The sequence below is a fragment of the Coturnix japonica genome, chromosome 1, assembly GCF_001577835.2.
Source record: "Coturnix japonica isolate 7356 chromosome 1, Coturnix japonica 2.1, whole genome shotgun sequence".
Classification (NCBI taxonomy): domain Eukaryota; kingdom Metazoa; phylum Chordata; class Aves; order Galliformes; family Phasianidae; genus Coturnix; species Coturnix japonica.
In genome coordinates, this window is record NC_029516.1 from 65,906,338 (window position 1) to 65,930,203 (window position 23,866).

General features: G+C 38.4%; 1 protein-coding gene across 2 annotated transcripts in view; it reads right to left on the reverse strand.

Moving 5' to 3' along the window:
- Positions 1 to 401: 401 nt before the first annotated feature.
- LRP6 (LDL receptor related protein 6) overlaps positions 402 to 23,866 on the reverse strand; it is a 123,098-nt gene continuing 99,633 nt past the window's right edge. Inside the window, exons 14-23 of one of the 2 annotated variants that reach the window (XM_015870801.2) lie at positions 22,794 to 23,005; positions 22,417 to 22,607; positions 18,043 to 18,252; positions 16,353 to 16,478; positions 14,727 to 14,963; positions 13,207 to 13,317; positions 11,466 to 11,696; positions 10,179 to 10,315; positions 8,433 to 8,530; positions 402 to 6,424 (exon numbers count right to left, since the gene is read on the reverse strand). In XM_015870801.2, the coding sequence (XP_015726287.1) occupies positions 6,133 to 6,424; positions 8,433 to 8,530; positions 10,179 to 10,315; positions 11,466 to 11,696; positions 13,207 to 13,317; positions 14,727 to 14,963; positions 16,353 to 16,478; positions 18,043 to 18,252; positions 22,417 to 22,607; positions 22,794 to 23,005 (1,845 nt within the window). In that variant the 3' untranslated portion in view covers positions 402 to 6,132. The remainder of the gene's footprint in view (positions 6,425 to 8,432; positions 8,531 to 10,178; positions 10,316 to 11,465; positions 11,697 to 13,206; positions 13,318 to 14,726; positions 14,964 to 16,352; positions 16,479 to 18,042; positions 18,253 to 22,416; positions 22,608 to 22,793; positions 23,006 to 23,866) is intronic. The other variant, XM_032446571.1, reaches the window with a different exon arrangement.

The following is a 23,866-nucleotide window of genomic DNA, read 5'->3' on the forward strand; positions in this document are numbered from 1 at the left end:
ACTGAAAAATAATCTAGTTCTCCTTGCAAACATTTAGATACAGGTTTAAAGACCAGCAGCTTCAAAATAACTTCCATGTATCTCCAGCAATGAGGATCTTCTTGGTAAACTTCTCTAGTTTGTATTACCTCATAAACCAATTTAAGTGATGAATAATGAAGACCTTCAGCTTCAGAATGAATCAATCTGTCATGTAGAATAATGGAAATGAACAGAACTGTCTGAAGTCAACTGCGTATTTCACTCAAATGCATCTGTGTTTGCAGAGTCTGCTTACAGAGTCCGGGAGCTGAGCACCTGCTGGCTTTCAGAAGAGCTGAGCAAACACACTCATGGCACTTCACCCTTAGTCACCACTCCTTCAGATGTTGAAATAAAATGAGGCGCACCCCTCTGTTGTGTTTTTTTTTTCACTCTTAGTTTTATTATAAAAATCAACATTTCATTTGTTACAACTCAGTTTATAGTAATTATTGGAAAGGATTTTTGTACAAGGTTTATATACACCTCATAAGTAAAGCACTTTATTTTACAAACAAACAAACAAACAAAAAAAAAAAAAAAAAAAAGGAAAAAAAAAAGTTAGTGAATGAGTGAATAGGGTTGACCAAATGTTGGTCATTATAATATAAATACATCCTTGCAAAGCACCATCTTACCAAAGTTGATGAACAAGAGACACCAGCTGGCTTTAAGACAATGACAAACAGCCATTAAAGCTTACAAAAAGAAAGAAAAAAAGAAAAGAAGAACAAACAAAACAAAAACAAGATTAAAAGTCTGAAAGCAGCACCAGATCCTTCATTTGCAAACAAGGCTAGTTCAGCTTAAGTCTGGTGGTATCCCCTTTACAAAAGACACTTTCATTTTCCCTGGCTGACTTTCAACTGCCTGGCTTAAGGCTACAGACATTTTAATCGGGACTTCAAAGATGCTCCTTATTCATTGAGAAGTGGGGAACACGACTGCTCTCCAATGGTTTCATCGTCATAATCCTGCATGCTATAAAGACATTTCTAATACGGACAGTTTTCTTACTCCGCTTTGCACCGTTTTGGAGCAGACTGCCCAGTCCCTATAAATACCAGGTTATTATCAACCATTGACCTGCCTTTTAAAAATGAAAGAAAATTGTTCATTTGGATCACTATGGCTTTTCATTTTACTTCCTTCAGAAATAAATTTAATGGTTTTGAGTAAATGAAATGTTTGGGTTGGACTACATGATCTCCCTTACAGCCCCTATGATGTTATGATTCCGTTTCGTAGCCATTTTCAAGCTGTTAGGTCATTCCTGACTTACTTTCAAGGTGCATTTGTCACCTGCCAACTACATTAAAGGTTAATTTGCAAGCAGTAACCCTATCACAAGGCAGCTTAAATAAGTAACAGCTAAGGAAGCAGTTTCTCAAAAACAATGCTGAAATTATTTGTGCACCCAGTGAGCCAGCTATTTATTGTTGTGTAAATAATAAGTCATTTGGTTCAGCAGCATGCACGACCAGGGAGTTCTGTAGTTGAAGCATTTCCCTCTAGAATGATGGTAATTAATTCAAGGAGATTTCCAAAGCAGTAAAGAATGGAAATACTCAATATTCAAGAAAGTGGCCTTTTCTTTATCTTAAGACAGACTTAGCTGGTTTAAAGTAGAATGAATGAATCAGTTTTTAAGACTCACAAATCAACTTCCAGAGTCTCATACATAACAAATAGAGAAGCAATGCACAAACTAGAGACCAGAACACCAACAAAATCCATTAACGCAACAAACGGACTTTGTGCATGTTCCTTCACTTGCAGTGGGTAGTGTCACCTGTCACGTCAAGCAGTTTGGGTGAATTTTTCTTCATAGTTATTACAACAGATTAGTTTTTATATACTTAGAACAGAACACTCTTTGCTCATCTGCAAAATGGATGCCAGAATTATCACAACAGCATCAAAAAAGTGATTCTTCTCCTGCCTTGCACGACAGAGCACTAATTATTCAGGTTTAAGTAGAAAATAGTCTGCTGTCTATCCTGTAAGCTAGACAAAAGAAGTCTGCCTTACAAGAGACAGCAAGACAGTACCCAGCATTAGCACTCCCAAAGGCAACCAGGCCAAATGTGCCAATGTGGGTGTGTGGATATGTATGTATACATGAGAAAATTATCAGCTTTGGCTAAACTCACATTGTCAAATACATGTGTACCTGCATATATATAAATATAAACACTTGCACATGTTCATGGGTTAATGTTATAGTAGTAATTTGGAATTTGCAATACTGAAAGTTACAACTCACAGCAAAATGAATCCTTTGATTATAAACTGGCTCATTTGCATGTTTTGCATTACTGTAATGTAAACATGAGTTGTATGAATGCAAGGAAAACATTCCTTATTTCATGTTATTTGCATGTTCTATTTAAGTTCTTTTCAAATAAATATCTTGGTATCAGAAACCAGTGGAAAAATGATGAGTCTTCCTTAGGACGACACACAGCATCAGATGGCAGGCATCATTTTAAAAGGCAATATTAGATCTCACTTATATTGCCATTCAAATACGTATAACTCCTGCTGATCATGCACAGGTTAGTTTTCATCAAGGTTTACACTGTAATGATCTTTATTACTGTTACTATTATTTTTAAACCAGAAAGGACTGTTCCTTTCCTGTTTTAGCATGCCAGACATCTCCATGCCCAGACACCTCAGCTACGAATACTTTCCAGGTGTCCAGAGGAAAAACTACACATTTAATACAGTTGTGTTAAATACTCCTATTTATATGCATTTCATATTGTAAAATGAGGATATTTGAACATAGCTTAAGGACCATGAATAGTTTTCATTTATATCAGTGCGACCACTTTGATGTTAATGCCACATATCTACCCAGCTATATCCTAAACTAACATGTGTGCATTACCTATAATCCTAACACCTCGGTCAATTTGAGAAGCAGAAGAAAGCATGATCATGACTGAGAAACTATCAGTCATGACTGGCTCATTGGCAGAAAGGAATGGCGAGGTCTGTTGGTTCCAATATTCAAGCAGTCTATGGTTTGTGCACAGTGATTAAGTCAGGTGCATATATAAGCTGCAGCAATGCTTTTGTAATTTGGACAGCTAGCCAAGAGGATTTCCACAGCTCATCAATTCATTCTAAATTTTACTCTAGATCTACTGGGAAAATACACATACATGCAAAGGCAGATCATGGTTTCTCAATACATAAATTCTTTGGATAATCTAGTCAAGCAAGTCTGCTCCCTATGCTGGTCATCTTCAGTGGAAAAAACATAGTCTGTCCACTTCCCTGTTCTTCACATCCATAGACAGTTCGCCCAAAATATCTGATGTACAAAGTGAGACGTAGACTCGATCAAATTCCAAACTAAATTACACAATCACACCGCTGATTTCAGCCGAAGTACATATGGATGAAAACCAGCACAGAACTCAGGCAGCGCAGTTCCCATGAAGAGAACTTTCATTATAATTAACGTATTTATGAATTTACTGCCAGGAAATTCCCTCAAAAAGTAACTTCAACAAAGCAGTGCAACTGCACCAGGAAGAGGATACCATTCCTTAAGCTTAACTACCTTAGGAGATTTTCAAACAGAAATCGGCATGCTGAAAAGGGTATTTTGCAAGAAGAGACCATTGCCATCACAGTACAAGCACTTGGACTGAGATATAACAATGCAATATTCTTCTGAGTTCATCAGTGCAAGTTTCCACATGTGAACCTCACATGGAATGCTGCACATGACAAAATGTAAACAACAGAGAAGGTTCTATTCTCATCGGCATGCCAGCCTCAACATCCACCCCAGCACACCTGCCCTCCCCCCCTTCATATAAATGTCTTTGAGTTCCCTTATAGTTTACAATACCTTCCACATCAGTCCTGCTGGAAAACACAAACAAGCTTCTTCAACAACAAGGAAGAGCCTAAAGAACAGCTGTCACAATTTCCAGATACCTAGAACGAAGCTGAGCAAACTCTCAGCGCACCAGATCCAGAGATCAATTGTAGTAGCCTGGGGTCCATCCAGGTTATTTAATGTTTTCTCAGGTATCTCTTACTGTGAGAAAAATTCTTTGTTACAGCCGGGATTCCAAAAGGCATGGTTTTTCTCTGAGCTGAAATGAAACAAAGCTCCAGTACCCAAGATGAGTGGCAGAATTATTTGTCACTAATTGTGTCAACAGTATGAATCAAAGTCTATGCCACATTTTTAGATTATTTAGCTTAGCTGAAACTGGATGGGAAACAGACAGCAGAAAACAATACAAACCAAATAGGACCTCTGAGTGGTTATTCCATCCATACTAAGCCCCAAAGACTCAGAAGGTGGAAGCCTTTGTTTTGAGAGAAAAGAATTGGAGGTCCAACCTTTGAAGGCATCAGCACCTTCAACACAGATTTAACATCAACAGAAGGTGCAAATGCATAATGCCGTCTAGAATCAGGTATACTGTGAGCTCTGCTACAGTCAAAGCAAATTCAGAACACTGCACTAGAGTAAGAGAGGAAATCATAACATCCTAGGTTGTCCCTCAACCTACACAAACAATGCTTTCACTTGATTATATACTATCCCTTTCAAAATCACCATGGTGAGGCTAAAGGGAGAAGGGGCTAAATAAGATAATATACAAAAATAGAAATGTGAATAAAAAATTGTTTGGTTAAGAATATCTTAATTTGATACTCACAGCGGTTAATACTAAAGCATTAAACTCACACCACACAAAAGAGGAGGTATGTCAAAATCATACTGAGAAAATTGGCTTTGCCTAACACAAATCATGAGCAGTTGATACAGCAAAGGAACTCCTTCCAATGATCAAAACATTTATTTCTTATGAATAGTTGCTCCACTGAAATTTAAATGCTTCCTTACTAGGAAAAAATAATATATATATATTATATATATCTGATTTGCGTACTGTGGTATCAATATACAATGAATGTACTGCAAGGATATATTATTCATTTACAGTAAAACTAACAATCCATGGTTAAATTTATAGTTTATAAATACACTGTCTCTATTATATGTGGTAAAAAAATATTTGACATTTTGTGGGCACTAGGTCAAAATAAGTTTTTCTTTTTTTCAGGGACTAAAAATCATTCAGGTATGTGCATATTACCCTTGTCAATCATGTGAAAATCACACTGACCTGGTGCAAAACAGAATAGTCATGTTGGCAAAATTAATGATGTATAGCATGACACTCATTGCACGACAAGGCTAATGGGGGGGAAGGGGGAAGGGAAATTTACAGCAGCCCAGTTCTAGCAGTACTTTAAATAAGGATAATATGATTTAAAGTGACATGGGAGGGAAGAAAGGATGTAGAAGAGATGTGAAAGGCTAAACAGTATTAACAAACCAATCTTTAAAATATACCTAACAAAAACCATTGAAATTCCAGAAGCAAGGAAAGAGCTCAAAATGCTCAAGTTTGGTATATGCACTGAAGAAAAACAAAGGTGTTGCTCTATTAAAAAAGTGTGTGATTATTCTTCTGGATTCACTGCTACGATTGCTGTATTCCTGTAGAAAACAAAGCCCTTTGTATAAGGTTATTGTCTGTCCTGATTGCGTTTTCAAGTTTAGCTTAGTTGCTGGCCCTCTGTAGCTAATATAGAGGTTATTTGGCTACTTCCAAGTATCTATGGTATGCTGCTCTGAGACAGACTTCTTTATTATTAATTAGTTTAAACATTTTTGGTATTGACAAACCCCACATCTCACCTCGCTGGACAAGTGACACATACCTGGTCCTTCCATTTCTCTATGTGCTCAGTCACTTCACTGGATTAAGGCAAGTTTTTGAGTTCAATTTGCAAAAATAAAAAACTTTTTGTACAAATGTCTGGGTTCTTTTATACAAAATTTTTTTTCTTATGGCACAAGCAGCAGTTGCTGTTTAAGAAAATATATAAATATCCTTTTTTTTCTTCTGTACAAATATGTCCAGTATTCCTCCACCCAACTTAATAACATTTAACTGTACACTGTCCTACCTCATCCCTTGCCAAGAACTCCCCCCTCCCTGGTAGAACACTTTGTATTTACACTTCCACGGCAGAGGCAGATAACGGAGGGGGGGCTGCCCCTCATGAGGAGTCTGTGCAGGGGGATGGCGGCGGTGGGTAGAGGTGGTGAGAGTAACTCCGCTCTGTGTATGGGGAAGGGGGGCAGCTCTCGTAGTTCTCCTCCGCTGACAGGTATTGGCTGCGTGGGGTCGGAGGCGGCGGGACGGGCTCTGAGTCATAGTTCAAGTCACTGGTGTAGCCCTTGGCCATTGTGGCCGTGACCCTTCGGCTTGGGGCATAGTCACTGTCACAGACGTCTGTGCTACAGGGTGTTGTGGGAGGTGCAAAGTGGCGGTAGCTGTAAGGCCTGTAGCTGCAGGAGGGAGATTTTTTGTGAAAAGTGTCAAAATATAGAAAGACTAAACATTTTGGGTGATGCATCCCTGAACAAGAGGGAGGTGAGTAAGTCAATGTGGAAAGAGGCAGGGGTCAACCTCCCTGCCGCAGATCCACAGTATCACACACCTCTCTGGCACAGTGGACTTGTTAACTCACCTGGAGAAAGCCCACCTTTACATAGCATCAGTCAAATTACAGTAATCAGTGAACAAAATACCGCTTAGTAATCACCTACAGGCAATAGGTTTCCTAAGCTGAGGTAGAAAACATTGCTGCTAAGAAGGGCACTGTGGGAAAAAACTGTGTTGCAAACTTAGAGAAGACATCCTAGTATTGATAAATAGAATAATTCCCAACTTGAACTAACTTCTAAGTCGAGAGAGAGAGACCAAAAATCAACTGGCACCTTTTTAGCACTCAGGAAAATCACCAGGAGAAACACTAATTCTATCAAACATTTTTAAAAATGAACCCAAAATCATTTAAGGAAACCTGTGTTCTGTTTCTTGGGGAGACCTCATTTCAGCCTTTCAGTATTTAAAAAGGAGCTCATAAGCAAGACGGAGTCTGAGATTTTACAAGGTCTGACAGGACAATGGGAAATGGTTGTATCTAAAAAAGGGGAAATTAGGAGGAAATTCTACACTCATGGGATGATGAGACCCAGGAACAGGCTGTCCAGAGATGATGTGGATGTCTCATCACTGGACAAGGTCAGGTTGGTAGGGCTCTGGACAACATGACTGAGTGGTGGTAATCCTGCCCATTGAACTAAATGGGCTTTAAGTTTTCTTCCAACCTAAGTCACTCTATGATTATATAAAAGAAAAAGTAGAAAGGAAGGTGATTGGTAACTACAATTGCCAGCATCAAAATCCATAGCTGGTAACAGGTGAGGATGCAGTTCCTCTCACACTGTTAGGAAAGATCAGAAGTGGCAAAACTTTTGGGGAGCACTCTGAAAACATTCAAGTCTACACTATATCTCTATACGATTTAAATACAAAATATCACACCAGCTGACCAGTGATCATGGATTTATGTCATTATTAAATTACAAAGCATTTTAAAGGATTTTTCATATGTCTGCAAGGGACCATTATAGACATATAAGCCTTCTGCACAACAGTGGTCATATTTTCTGACAATGGAGAAGAGATGTCTCTTCAACCCCAGAGACCTCATTATACAAAAAACCCCAAAGGCTCTGTGCTAGGGAGGCATTTCTTTCAGGAGACAAATACAGTCTCAATTCTCATCCACTAGATCTACTAGTGATTTGAGAGGGGAAACTTTACACTCTTGGGTAGTGGGTCTCTTCCTCTTTTTTTTTTTTTTTTTTTTAATAATTAGTTATAAAATGATAATGAACTCTAAGGGGAGACGAGAATGATGTGTTCAAAAAATGAAGATAAAGCTTTCATGTTTCAAATATTAGAGAAAATAAGCAAGTGGTTAGCAACCTCATTCAGATATTAATATTAAAATCTAATTTGATCTATTCCTGTGCTTTATCTAGGCCTTTAATAAAATCTTACTTGTGAAATACAAGTCTTTATATTGCCAGCTTTCCTCCTACGTGTGTTTGACTATCATTTTTTCTACAATTACATAATAAATTATTTATAACAGGGTTATTATTTATAGCAGGGTTCATTCCAGCGTACATATTTTTGGCTCTAAGTTATCATGATACCAAGTCAGCCTTTAACTAATATGGTACAAGAATTAGCGTTGTTATTCCCCCTAAAGCAAATACACTCAAGAGATGTATCACTAATCCACTCACTGTATGATTAACCTCAAGTGATGCTACACATGCTGCAGTGACATGATACACGTGAAACAATTTAAGCATCTGTTTTAGCACTCGCAGCATTAAGGCCTTTGATTACAATTCTTATGGAGCGGGGTCTGTCTTTATTCTACATTTCTACACTAACTACTTTGATACTGACGGACGCTATTGTAATAATAATTACCTGTAAGATCTATGAGTGGATGGGCTGTTTGAAGAATAACCGAATTCCATTGTATAATGTGAACGTTCAGTAGCTGGTGATGGTGGTGGGTTCAAAATCTAAAGAAAAATTAAGAAGAAAACTTGCAATTAAGATATGACTGCTGTTGTGATTTAACCTGGTTGATGGCTCAGTGCTACACCTTTGGTCCCTCACTCCCCATCCTTCCCAGTGGGATGAGGGAGAGAATCCAAAAAACAAAGTAGAACTTGTGGGTTGAGATAAAACTATTTACTAAGATAGAGAAAAGGAAAAGAATAATAGTTATGACTATATTTATAAATGTACATAACAAGTGATGCATAAGTAATTGCTCACCACCCCCTGACCAGTGCCCAGCCAGCCCCCCGAGCAGAGAGTGAGTGATGAACTCCCACTCCCTTCAAAACTCCTTCTGCATGATGTCATATGGTATGGAATATCCCTTTGGCCAGTTTAGGTCAGCTGTCCTAATTCTGTTCCCTCCCAGCATCTTGGACTCTTCGCAGCAAATGGCCTCTATAAAACACTGCTTAGCAGCAGCTATTAACACCGGAGTGCTATGTTGTTTTTCTCCTAGAACCAACACTGCATCATACCAGACACTCCAAAGAAAACAATTCTGTCCCAGCCAAAACCAAGACAAAATGTGAATCAAGAAAACATCAAATGTTACAGACTTTCTTTTTAGTATTCTTAGTTGAAGAACTGTATGCATAGTCCCTCCCAACAAAGATATTTTCCTTTTGTTTATTCTCCAGTTCTTTAACAGATCCTGGAAATCCTGCTTGTTATCATTCCCATAGAAGATACTAAGCTATTCTCGAAAATGCTGACTGCTGTTGACTGCTGCATATTTCAGCATACCCAGAGCTAAAAAGGAAAGTTTAAGCTAGCTGTTCCATACTACACAGTCACTAGTGATACCACTGCACTAGGCAAACCATAAGATGTCTACCCCTTCTAGCTTGTAGGCCTTAAGTACTACGCTGTTTTAGAATATTCATAATTCGCTGACCAAAGGAAGCATTTGTTACAATGCATAAACAGAATTTTGGTTAATTTCAAAATATAAAAAGATTAATTGATTTTCATAACATACAGTTGAAGATCTCAATCTCCACTGACCAAGTATGTAACTCTAACATACAGTAGTGGCTTGTGGGCTTCATATAAAATTGCTAAAACAACCACCAGATGTTAAAATAGAGTAGATAGAGAAATCTCTAAAGCTGGTAACAACTTTCATATAGCATCTAATACAGTACTTTTCTGTTCTGTGTCTATAGGAATGTTATGGAGTTGAAAGACACTTGTTTGCTTTGGAACGTGAGAGAAAACTTCATTTTAATTAATTCAAGAGTGTGTAGAGACTCCAACTATGGTGTTTTCTCCAGAAGCACTTGGCAAAGTGTAATGGAGATCACTCTGCCAGAGCTGATCAGCATTTACTCCAGTTTTTTCATCTCTTCTGACATTCAGTCCAACACTGTTTCTTTTTCTGGCAGTAAATCTCCACTGAACTTTAAAAAATAGTATAAAACTCCTATATTGTTTTAGAAAGAGACAACATCTTCTCCCTTCTCTTTCCTCCCAAAATCACCTAATCCATATTCAAACAAATCTTTTAGTCTAGAAAGGTAAAACAAAACATGATTCTGCCCACAAATTATCTCCAGGAACCTCTCTGAAAGCTAGTAAAAGTCTATGAACAGCAGAATAACTTACTGGAGGAAAGTAAGTGCCTTTAGTACTTGAAGAACTACTGGAAGATGCTCCAGTGACATGGGTCCTGTCATAGGGTGGCCCACTGCTCCCTCCCATAATGCTGAGGGAGCTGATCACAGATTTTCCTCGAGACATCCCTAAAGAAGAACAAACGTTTGTCAATATTCAATTATTCAAAGCAAATAAAGAAAATAAAGATTAAAGAAACATAACTGGGAGGATAACAGCGGTATCAGTGCAACTCCTAAAAGCAAAACTAATCTTTTCAGTATTAAGAGCAAATTTGGTGTTCTTCAATTGAGAAACAGAATGAAAACTGTCAGGGGATAAGCATGTTGGTTTTGTGTATCAACTACTGAACTGCAGGATCTGGCACTCAGCTGCACTAAAGCTGCATGAAGAGAACCAGATTCCTTTCACTTGAACAGCTGTAAAAGATTTGAGAGGGCAGGCATTCAGGCATTATTTCTATGTCTTGGAATAAAACACGAAACTGATTCCGACAATGACAACTGGACAACTGAAATTCGTGCAGGAGAAGAGAGGGTTTGCTCTTTCATTTCTACACAGGTAAGTAAAATTTTGCTGCTGAACTGAATCATACTGGAATAGCATCCAACTGGGAAACAAACAGGCATGCAACTGTGACGTATGTCATAACTGCAACCTGCTGGATCCAGAGCCACAACTTACAGTTCATGCTTAATCAATACATACAAAAGAAATGTATACATATGAAGTGCAATGTTGTGGCCAAATCTTAATTTTTAATCAGCAGTAGCATCATGCATGTGAACTGGTATCAGAAACATTATTAACAAATAATGAAATAAATTGAAGATGGTTATTACTGGTCATTTCTGACTTTACAAGAAGTTTTCACAAGTATAAGGACCTGGTCTACAAATCTAATACTTATACAATCTTCAAACAAAGTATTATGAATATACCTCCATGTAACTTTACCATGATTTGTAATGACACCTTGTCACTGCTACAATTGCATAACAGGAGGCTTCTTCTGCAGCAAAAAAGAGAACTCCCATGGTATGTATATTTATTTGAACTTATGGCTCTGCTAAGAATCTGAATGCTTGTGGGTGGCATGAAAAAAATAGAAATTTATTACAATAGACAGCAACAATCCTCAACCGCTCTGTCTCTCAGTAGCTTGGAATGAAGAATTTTGCTTCTGGAATCAATGTCTCCTGTGCATACAAGCACAGTATCCTTAGCTGTAACTATGTGAGGCCAAAGAGCAAAACAAGGAACATGTTGTTGACTCACCAGGAAGAGACCCTGACAAAGAGCTTGGGTGAGGCACATAACCAAGAGGTACAGAGGCTGGTCCATGTACCACATAATCATTGGTCATTGTCTCTCCATCTCCCTTCATGCGTGGGCACAGCACCCTCTGGCAGATGAAATACATTGCTCCAACCACAAAAAGTGTGAGGATTACACCAATGATGGAGCCTATTGTGTTGTTGGGCTGTGGTGCAGGCTCCTCTGTCGTGTCTAGAAGGGAAAAGTAAAATTATACTGTAGTGACTTATGGAATCAAACTCTATAACCACAACCTCTTTTCACTCTTCAGTAGATGCTAATGAAACAGCTTCATATATCAACATCAGTCTTCATGATATCATTGAACAGCCTCCACTTCCATAAGCAGATATCAGCTTTCAAATGAATTTACTTTAGGAATAAACATACACATGAACAGGTCTGTTTAAAGACACTTGGAAGCCAACAGGGCCACCTGTGCATGCAAACAGTTCCGAGTGTGCAGAGGTTTTAGAATAAGATGCCGGGAGGTGAATAAATACACCCATATGCAGGCATGCTTGTGAACCAGGTCCTGAGCTTGCTACCAGCTGAAAGACAGGGCTACCATTTGAGCTAGGTGAACAAGACCTGCAGCCAGGACTTCATTTGCACTGTGCTACCGCTAACAACAGTGACCACTACTTGTGCTATACTTTGTCACACAATACCTGGGTTATCAGTCTGCTTAACAGACTGGCGCACTCTGTTCTGAACTGTGTAACATTCAGTTATGCTGAACAGTAGAGATGATGCATCAGTAATGAATTTTGGCTTTGCTGCTATTTATTAAATTACCTAACCCGCTCTACATCTGTCCCACACTAAATGTACCAGATACATCTTCACATCCACTTTAGAAGTGCCATTCTGTAAGGAATCTGTATCCAAAGTAATTTTTCAACAGCTAAAATGATCAGCTTTCCCTACAGTACCAGTTCTAACCAATGACACTTAAGGAAATAAATGACAAATCCCTGCCTATGCTTAATGAATGAAAAAAATAATGACATATGTCTGTGATAAAGTTGCTAATAACTTTCTAACATGATAGCACATCTCTTATTACTACTTAAGATCAAGTCTTTGCATTTTCAAGTCACATGTCACCTGTGATATTCAGACCTCCAACACAAGAAAAGATGTCACCTATTTACAATTTCTTTCAAAACACCAACAATGAAAACGAACTTTCAAGTTGGAATTTTAAAGGCAGCATTTTTCTTGCAGAATCCTGGAGATTTCAAGGTAGGAAAATTGCATTTTTTTTCAAGATGAAAAGGAAATGTTAGAAGGCTTATTCTGTAAGCAGAGTGCTGATCTGATTTTAAAAGCACCTGCTATTAATCTTTGTATGGGAAAACCATGAAGCAAAACAGTTTTATATAAGAGCCTCACACTGATAGAAAAAGATAGAAAATCTTTTTATCAGATAGATAGAAAAAGCATACAAACATATTATTAGTAAAAGAAGCCTCTGATTTATTTTATAACTTTAGAGAGGTATGTGGAAAATTTAATCAGTCTGTTCTGCCTCAGAGAGGACTAATTCAAAATACAAGTTACATCTGATTCCTGTCCTACAGCACCTAGTTATTAATTGTATAACAACATCTGTTCAGGGTACAGTTCAGATTAAAATTAACTCCTTGAGAAGGTAAGAGAAAAATTCAGATAATCAAGTCTTGGGTTTTGTACTTACAGCATCCTTGCTCATCTGAGCTGTCACTACAGTCCAGGTTGTGATCACATTTCTTGCTTTTACCAATGCACTGCCCGCTGGCACACCGGAACTGATTGGTTAAACAAAGCACTGGGAAGAAAACCACCCCACAAACCAAGAGTCAGTATCAAAGGCTTCTGCTCTTTAAAGTGATTAAGGAAAGTAGATACTAAGGCATACAATCAGGAATATCAGATACAGAAGGCCACTGAGGACACAGGTACTTATCATAGGACATGATGGTGGCAAAACTGCTTTCCGAATCCCCAACTCTAAACACATACTATAACACAAGCAAGAATAATTAAGTTATTAAAAATAAATCTGCCAAACCACAATGTTAAAACTGTTTAAGAAAGATAAATGTGGTTTCTCAATGCCCTTGTGCACATCTTGTAAAATAGAAGACTCCTTGATCATATGACAATACATTTCACTTGACATTATGTTTTAAAACTGAAATGAAAGACAGAAGACAAATCTGGATCTTTGCCATTACACTCAAAAAATAAACTACTTCTCTGGGAAAAAAAGGTGCTTCAGGCAAGGTACTGGCTGCTGCTGTTTACACACAGTTTTGCCCACTGTTTCACATAAATTTTAAATTCTTTCTGATTTCAGCTCAATTAAGAAGCAAAACTACAGGCTTCTCTGATCTGCACTCAACCTGTACACACTGAATAACAGGGACATTTTGAAGATGATAAACAGCCTCTGTTCCAATATCTCTAGTCACTGGATGGTAACTGGGAAACTAACCTGCACAAAGCATTTTCAGATGTCAGCAAGCATCTGGCTAAAAATCATCCTTCATCACAGAGGAATCTGCTTGTATATTTTCGTTTGAGCTGGAGCATATCTTTTGGAAAGAAATTCAGCCTTGATTCAAAGACTCTTAGACAGCCTCTTCAAAGAAACTTTACTGAAAGAATATATGGAAGAGGCACCCTTTCAAGCTTACAAGTTGTCCCAACAATTCCTCACTACTTGTGCAGAGAGGATAAGAAGGTCAAGTAATCTAATGGATCATTTGGTATAGTACTAGGGTAGTTCAGACTCCTTCAGCAAAACCTCCCCTTCCAAAATGGCAACAAAAAAATCCCTAATGCTCACTGTGTTGGTAATAGCACTTAGCATATAGATTAACTGCTCTCTTTTACTGTACTCTATAGTAAGAGGACATCTCCAGGAATCGCATCTGTCTCTCACTCCCACTTACAGAAAGACGTTTACTCCAAAGCTACCAGGTTTCAGAGCTTGAGACATACCATTTTTTAAGAGTACTTTTCACAAACAAAGCTTAAGCCACTGTGCAGGACATGAGCAGGTATAAAAACAGAGGAATGGAGCTGTGAAATAATTTTCCACTCAATAAACCTGTGACATAGCAGCAGAAATTCAAATCCTTTAGAATTCTGCATTCCACAATAACTTTGGTATCTTTCATAGCATCCCCTGTACAGCTTTGTTTCTATTGTACTTTGAAAGATCCTCTGTACCTTCACAGTTCTTCTCATCTGAGTTGTCTTGGCAATTTGCTTCTCCATTGCACCGGAGGGCACTGTCTATGCACTGTCCGCTTTCACACTGAAACTGAGTGTCTGAGCACACTGGGCAGTTTTTTTCATCGCTGTGGTCTTCACATTCAGTGAAACCATCGCAGCGCCAGGCCACCGGGATGCAGTCAATCTCACCTGTGAAACAGGTGAATTGCTGAGGGGAGCATGTTGGAGGTTCTTTAAAAATCAAGCAAACAAACAAAAAGTAAAAATTCGGGTGAACAATCAGCAGATCACAACAGTTAAGGACAAGAATAACTCAGCTGCTTTGACATCAAGAAGCTGGTAAACACACAGCATCACAAGGTAATTTCTACCCCCTCTGCCTCTAAAATCATTTGAGCTGGTCTCGAGCCTCACGTGACAGATGCAAGTTCATGTCAATGGAGTCTCATCAGACAAAGAAGAGGAACAGAGAAACACGAACACTCAAAACACAGTTCTTTTCTTCCCACTTCAGCCTCTTAGATCCTTCTGCATAGATCTTCAAAAGTCTTGTTTTAAGTCTACATACTTTTCCTTTACTCGCCCTTTCCTGCAGCACCACTGCATACACAGTTGATTGTTCACTTTCTTAATGCTCAACAGTCATTGTATAGAAAACACTAAGAGGATGTAATGTGCTGCAGATGGATGTGCTGTGACTCAGTGTCTAGTTATGTGCCCTCGACAGTTCTGTCGAGTCAAAATTCTCCTAAAATGACAAAAAACTGCTCCATCTAGTTGTCTCACTATCTCAACACAGCTGTTAGCTGTTATTTAACATTCACTACTGTAACTGTTAATCTCAAGCAGTAAGTAAGCATGTATTCCTCCCCTCCACCCTTTTTTTTAATTTTAATTCCCCCTTTCTTCCTCTTTCCTTTTTGGCCTGGTATTAAACTTGCTCTTTTATTTAACTTGAGAAAATATCTGGATTATGTTAGCTGTTGTTCCATTGTGAAGCCACACATTGCCTTGATGCCAAAAAGATTGCATAATAAACCCATTCAGTACGTTGGCACAAAGGTACTGAAGCACCGAAGTGCCTTTCCTCTCCCCCATTTCAACCACAACCTTGGAGGCACCAGTGCATAAGCTACTGTGGTCATGTCACCATGGAGGAGGCAACGTGCCCTTCTGAAGCTGCAGTTCAGAGAGCCACACAGAGGGTGAGTTTCAGCAGGAAAGAAGAGAAGAATTAAATGGCACAGACAATAGATTGAGTGGAATATGGCAGAATGTGGGAGCCTACCGTTAGCTGATAAACTAGAACATGCAGAGTGATACAAAAAGTAATAAGAAAAATCATACATTAAAAAAAATCAAACTGAAATAAATCAACTTACTTAAGTAGAAAGTGTGAACAGAAACCTTTATTCTACAGTCAGCTAATGAAATTATCCTATTCTTTTACTCCTCAAAATGTGCAGATTTAGCTCACTGGACTGAAGCAAAGATGTAAACATGTAAAAACATGTTACAACACCTGGTACACTGTCATAATCTTTCTGCTCAGAAGCTGACCCTAAAGCTCCCCACCCATAAGCTGCAAGCTCAGCAACCCAGAGCATAGGAAGGACTTACCTCCACAGGACAGCTCATCCTGCAGCAAAACAAGGTGGACTGGACAAGAGCAGCGTGTGGTGCCATCACCCTTCACAATGCAAATGTGTGAGCAACCACCATTATCTTGAGAACAAGGGTGTTGTCCTACGATTGTAAGAATAAGACAAATAGGGAGTACAACTGCAATCACACTTGCAAGGATAAGTACATGAGATAGTGTTGATTCTCCTGCTCCTTTTCAATTTCCCCTATTTCAGGTACACTGCAGTAATTGTTGGAACCTCAAAAAAGCCAATTCAGATTTACTTTCTAATAATTTGCTAAGTCCAGTGACAAGAAATCCCCACCTCCTTTCAAACCTTCCCTTTAGTGGGAGCTATTGGCAGTGGGTGTACGGTTGGACTGGATGATCTTTTAAGTCTTTTCCAATCTTGGTGATTCTATGATTCTATGATTCCAGTGGTCTCACAGGACTCTCCTTATTACTCCCTTCTCAATATGGAGGGCATTTTAAAAATCAACTCTGAAAAAGCTGTGATTCATCGTATTATTTTCCTTTACACAAATAATTATCTGTGATCTAAAACACTGAGAATCACACCATATGGCCTTTTACACTAGTAAACAATACTCAAACCATTTGTTCTTGTGTGAGGTAGAACAAGTTCTTCAGCAAAAAGAGCAACACTAGTAATAAAAAGGTGCCTTGGGTTCCATACTTCTCTATTTTTTTCCTATAAAAACCATTAAAAAAAAAAAACTTTTCTAATTAATGCATTCTGAAGCTTTCACACTATCTCCAAAACTCAAATTAACATGCTCTAGATAAATAAGTCTCTTCATTTTAATGTTTAATAAAGACAACATACTTTCCTTGGAACTCCTGACTGATTTACTGAGATTAATAGCAAACAAAACTAGTAGTAGTCTGCACTGATGCTTTAATTAAACATCCCCAGACATCTTTCTACATATTTCTTGAAGGCATACACCACAGCCTATTAACCAGGCCTATTTTGTCCATGAAAACAGCAGCTCTACTACTTTAACTATCTAGCTCCTCTCATTTCAAGTGAGTGCGTGCAAGGAAAGCTATATCCTGATCAGCACAAAACGTTTTAAAGTGCAGGCACGTTAAGCACAAATTGTTATTTACTACACACTTCCTTTGTGCAATGCAGTGTCCACCATTTAGCTGCAATATGAACTGACACTAACAGGAATTTTGTCACTTTTCTTTCAAGGCTGTGCAGGCCAGGTAGCTAGTCCACTGCAATATTAATAGATAGTAAAGGGCCCTCAGAACTCCAAAAGGAGTAAAGTCCTAATAGTGACAGCTTTGATGCTCTGCATTAGTAGTCTGCCACATTCATAATCCAGAAGATCCTCTACTAAGGGTGACAGGACATTCCCACTGCGCCTATATACACTCAAATCCCACGTTCTTGTATGGGAGCAACAACAAAGTTGTCAGAGCAACAAAATATGATACTGGGTTTGTGACAGTTTGCACGTCCATTGCCAACTGCACTAAGGAGACAAACAATACCATTCTAGCAATATAACAGATGAAATGATACTTCTGGCCCCTTTGATTCACACTTATGCTGATCAGTGATAAGGAAATGAAGACTTCATTTCTCTTCGTCATTACTTGCCTCCAGTCCCACAGGCACTGTTTTCACCTGCCAACAGGAACTGCACTTACTGTATTCCTGAACGTTAAGCTCTTTCACAGCATGAATGTCGCTGAGTTGTGCAATACGAGCTTGGACCTTTGTACGTCCTTCTCGACCAGTCATATCAATCTTTTCAATCATCTGCTGTTGTCTGTCAATCCAATACAGCCAGTTCTCAAATACAGTTAGTCCCACAGGTTGCAAGATATTGGAATCTTCCAAAACAACTCGGTTAGCACCTGCAGAAGGAAAAAAGTGGTTTAATTCAGCTGGAATCAACCAAAATACTATCACAAATATTTTCTATAGTGTTTACACCATCATGTTCTACTACTTTTACACTACTAGTCAAAGCCAACTATAAAAATACATGCAATCTTGGGTCCTCCTATAAAAATACATGCAGTCTTGGGTCCTCCGATGTAAGACTGCTGCTTTGCAGACACATGATCTGACTATCTTTTAAATTATTTTCATCAAAAGACAGTTATTGCACTTCAGATATATTTTCTGTATTAAGACACTATATGAAGTTACTGGCCTAAATCTCATGAGAATACTCAGTCAGTAGTCCATTCCATGCCATCAGTGTGATGGTAATTGTTACTTCTTTTCATTTATCTATTCTTTTTTTAACTGCTTTGTCTTGGCATTCAGCAGGAAATAAGAAGACATTATTAGCTTGAGTTAACTAATGGAAGATAAAATACAAGGAAGACAAAGCAGTTAGTACTTTTCACATGAATTATGAGATTAAGGTAAACATTTGACTTTTGACTTCTCCATATTCTTTTATTTCAACTACATTATCTTCACAACTGTTTTCGTGCTAAATGAATTCCATTCTTTCTAGAGAAGACTTACTTCAGTTCCCTCTGCAAACATCTGTACCAGTCAAGAAGCTTGATGCCCCTGAAAGTATTTGCTGACTTGTATGCTAGATTACCCAGCGACTGTCCATCATCTCATCCAAATCCTGTTGTTCTCAGGTATCTGAGCTCACTGCTATGCTTATTTTTATTTTAATACAGCAGATAATAGTTTTGCATATGTTCTTTCACAATATAATTCTCAACAAGTTTTAATATTTTTCCTGTAAAGATATACTAGTATAACTGAACACCACAGAAAAGTTATTTGATATCTGTGCCATGGTCACACAGCATACTGTTATGAGTCAAAAAGCACCTATTTTACCATTTTATAATTTTCTCAGGTTCTATCCCTGTATCTTTGGTTTGTTGAAAACCTTAATCAACAGTATGCCAGGAACTGCCAACAAAATTAAGCTACAAATGTATTTATCTCAGTTTTACTAAATGCATATGGAACTTCTAAGCATTTAGCAAGTGGTAACATCTCAAGCAGATCATGGGAGACTTTAATCCTTAGCTACACAGGGCTTGCATCCACCAGTTTGGAATAACACCAGCAATGATCTGATTAAGAAATAATGTTGATGGTTTCTCAAGGAATCCAGACTGATGAAGAAATTAATAGCTTGAGTGATGTAAGTCTAACTAAAGATCTGCAACAGTCTATTAACCCTCATGAATATGAGTCATTTTATAGGGAATAGGTTAGAAACAGCAACCTGCATCTTTAAGACAAGAAAAGCTAAGCTGTGAAGTGGGAAATATGCAAAGACTACAGGAAAGAACACAATTTAAACTAAGACCTTGACCTATCCAAATGGAGTCTGCACGCACCCTGTTCTACTGTACTAATGTGTATCAACATGGTATTTTGCAAAATGCTCCTAAAGCTCTGAAGCTTAAAATTTTCTCTACATTACTATTTTTAATCTTTCTTTTTAACATTTGTGACCAAGTATAGCTGATTATTTCTGAATAAACTGAGACACTGAAATCCCTCCTTCCATAAACAAACAACAGTATCTGAACCTCCCTCAACCAGCTGCTAGCCCCACTTTATTAGGAATGTCAGGTGAAAGGGAGATGTAATTAAGAGGAATTTTGTCTCCTGGAATCACTGTTCTCTTTCCAGCAATATCTTTAAAGACTTAAAAACAAACAAATACATACAAAAGTCAGGACACACCCTTAGCATATTCCATTTCCAAATAAAAATGACTGCATTCTAGAATCATTAGACATTTCCAAATCACACAAATTATTCTGGAATAATAATAATAATAATAATAAACTAATTTCCAAATAGTTTCCATGGTCAGGAGTTAATTTCAGTCATCATTCTGTAAACAACCCTTAACCACATGAGGAAACTTCAGTAGGATCTCCAGTTTGGGTAGCACAACTGAGACCTAACTGCATGCCTGAAGAGCAATGAGTAAAAGGACTGCATCACATAAAGGCATTCTATTTCTCCTTCTCGTTAAGAGTACTGGCATCTATGGAGTAAACATAGCAGGAGATTGTGCACCTTTTAAAGAAGATAACACATGCAAAGAATTACTTTGCCAGTCAAAAGACTCTACTGATCAGCATTTCTAAGTGCAGGAACACATCTCAGCAGTTAGCAATTTATCATGGTGATTACAGCAATCTATTTGTGGTGCAGAATCCAAAAAACAAGAGGGGTTTTGGAAAGATTTTTCTTAATGTTCATCAAAACGAGGAGCTCTTACTTCATGACATCAGTAATCCAACAGAGATCTTTAAACAAAACAAACATTTCTTAATGGCTGATAAATCACCAGATGGATGTGCTGCCTGAAGGGACAGTGCACAGAGGACAGAGTTAGGCTCTTTTCAGTGGTGCCCAGTGCCAGGACAAGAGGCAATGGGCACAAACTGGAACACAGGAGGTTCTGTCTGAACACCAGGAAGCACTTCTGTGCTGTGTGGGTGATGGAGCACTGGCACAGGTTGCCCAGAGGCTGTGGAATCTCCTCCTTTGAGATGTTAAAAAGCCACTTGGATGTAGGCCTAGACAACCTGCTCTAGGTGATTCCGCTCGAGCAGAAGTGGGACAAGATAAGGTATTTTTCAAACACGATTCTATGGTTCTGTGATCACTTTTTTTTTTTTTTTTTTTAAACAATTCACTAAGTCAGCTTATGTCGTGTGTTTTGAAATACTAAATAATCAGGGTATCGTAGTTCATAAGTGATCTTGAAATTTACAGTGACATATCACAGAATCATGCAATCATATCATGCAAATACAGATATCATGCAAATGATTGAGAGAAAAAAAAGAAAAAGAAATGTCTTGCTAAGCCAACAAATATGAAATGCTGAAACATTTTCCAAAACAAAAACTTATTCTTGAGACTTAATATAAGGCTGAAAACCACCCTAGTGTCAATGGGATTGCATGCCTCCACTTTGAATGAAGGTATCACGTGATCCATGGAATACTCTTAAACTACCAGCATCTGACTAAGTTTTCAATTTCATATATGGTTTGCAAAGTACATCCTTATTTCCTTTTGCATTCAGTGATAGCTGAATAACACTCAGCTAAAGTCTATTATTCAGACTGGGGGTGAATCTGCTTCAGGGGAAAGAGAAATCCTGCTGCTGATGCCCACAGGCTGTAATATGAGTGGGTTTATACTCCAACATGTCATAAAGAGATGGGCAGGTATGTGTTCAGCCAACTCGTATTACAATGAGTTCCTAACTGAGTCACAAAATACAGGTGAGATGATCTAGCAACTAGCTGCATCCAACTAGTAAATAGGAGACCCTGTGTCCCTTACCTAATCTAACTGCACAATTCTGCACTTCATTTGCTCCAGTTCTGGCTGCTTGCTGGACCAATTCAGCTTTCCACATCAACATAATTTTTTTCTGTTTCTCTTTTTCTATACTGCTGTTAGCCTATAGTTCTACTTATATTAGTAAAGAGAGCTAAATTAACTCACAGTGGACAAGCAGCATAACCAACTTTAAGGAACAGGCAAAGAGAATTATATGGCTGGAAGGACTTTTTTTTGCCTTTTCAGAATTGAAAAACATTAAATCTCACCTCACTCTTCTCACATCATGTCCCAAAAAGGACAGACACATAATTGATCCGCACACCTGCTGCTTTAATTCTGCAGGAAAGACTTTTCCATTAACAAGAAACTCCTGATTTACAGATTACTGCACCAAAACCAGTGCCTATAAAAAACAACCCTCCCCTTCCCAAAACTGGTGCAACTTATTTATGACTTAACTTTGGGAAACCACACAAGTGAGAAACTGAAGTAAATAGCAAGCGTAGCAATTAATAATGCAAATCATAGATAGAGGCACAAGACTGTAAAGGCATGTTTGATGAATCACGCGCATTCCCTGGCTGGGAATTTAGGGAGCAATTAGAAACACAGTACAGACTGTCTACAGCAGGAAGGAAAAGACAACACCTTTCTCTACATTCCCCCACACACACCACACACAAATGAATCACTGAATTAAAGTGCTACTCTACCTGAAAGGTCACTGCTTTCAATTCTCCGCAGGTCTGAATCAGCCCAGAACAACTTGCCTAGCTGGCTGTCAATAGCTAAAGCTATAGGCTTGCTCAAACCACTGAAAAAAAGGACCTCTCGTTCAGTTCCATCCAATGCTGCTCTCTCAATTTTAGGAGACCTTTCCTGCAGGTTGGTGAAATACATGTATCTGGAATAGGAATGATTAGAGGAAAATTTTACTTGACCTTCTCATATTTTTGCTATATGACCAAGACATTTTAATAAACGTTACAGTTGCTTTTATTCAAACAAAAAGAAAACAGCAGCAAGAAAACAGTCTTATTCTTAAAACCTTCAGCCTGAACTTTGTCATCTCTCTATTTCTACTACTTACCCTTTCTCTGGATTCACCACAATGGCCCTGGGTCTATCTTGATCTCCTTTGAGCACTACTCCCATGGGTCTCCCATCCAGGTGTGTCACATTGATGACATTAGTAGCTTCACAGGTCCAGTAGATATAGCGGCTGTAGATGTCAATACTCAGGTCATAAGGCTGCATGTCTAGGTTTTGATTGGGAACTGGGCTTGTCACAACAGTGAGGCTCTAAAAAGGAGAGTAAAACAACCCACAGAAGAACACTTAGTCAGATCCAATGCTGGCATCAAACTACTGCCAAGGAGAAGAAAAATGACACCAAAATATTACCACAGAGTAGGAGACACACAGGACCAGTTGTCCCATTAACACTTTTGATTCAATTTAGTCACTTAGTCCTGACAGTTTGTTTTAAGGGCAATCCAGTGGTTTCATTCAGCAAATTTGACCGAAAAGTCCAAATAGCCTCTATGTTGGAGATTCAGGCTGAAATTCCCTGCCTCCTCTCCTTTCTCAACAACCCTTAGTTTGGGCCCAAATCCAGACTGTATAGCACCCTGAAACAGAAACATGTGCATCCCAAAGCTGCAGCTAAGAAGATAAAAAGTCCTGGCTAAGTAAGGCTAGACAGTGCTTGAAATTCCTGTCTCACTCTACTCCATGATCACTGCCATCACACTACAGAGAAATAAAATATGGATGAACCATAAATGGGAATGAAATTGTCAAGAGACAGAAAAGATAGGAGCTAGGATTTCCAGCTGACACCTTTCTGCTCCAAAGTTCTGGTCTTCCAGAACAGATGTCTGATGTTCTCATACCCTTTCTTTCATTTTCTTTTTTTCCATTCTTTTTTCTTTTTAAATTATTTTATATGTGTGGTCATTTGGTGACTTTTTCTACCAAGAATCTTCTCTACTGTGCTTCACAGGAGTGTCCAACTGCCCCCAACCAAAAAACAGAGATGTGCAAATACTACACTAAAGACCAAAGTATCCTTAGGCCTACCCCAGTTTTCCATGTTTCATTTCTTACTGCATCTCCCAGTTTCCTTACTGAAAACCCCATAAACTCTTGATGATGCCACTT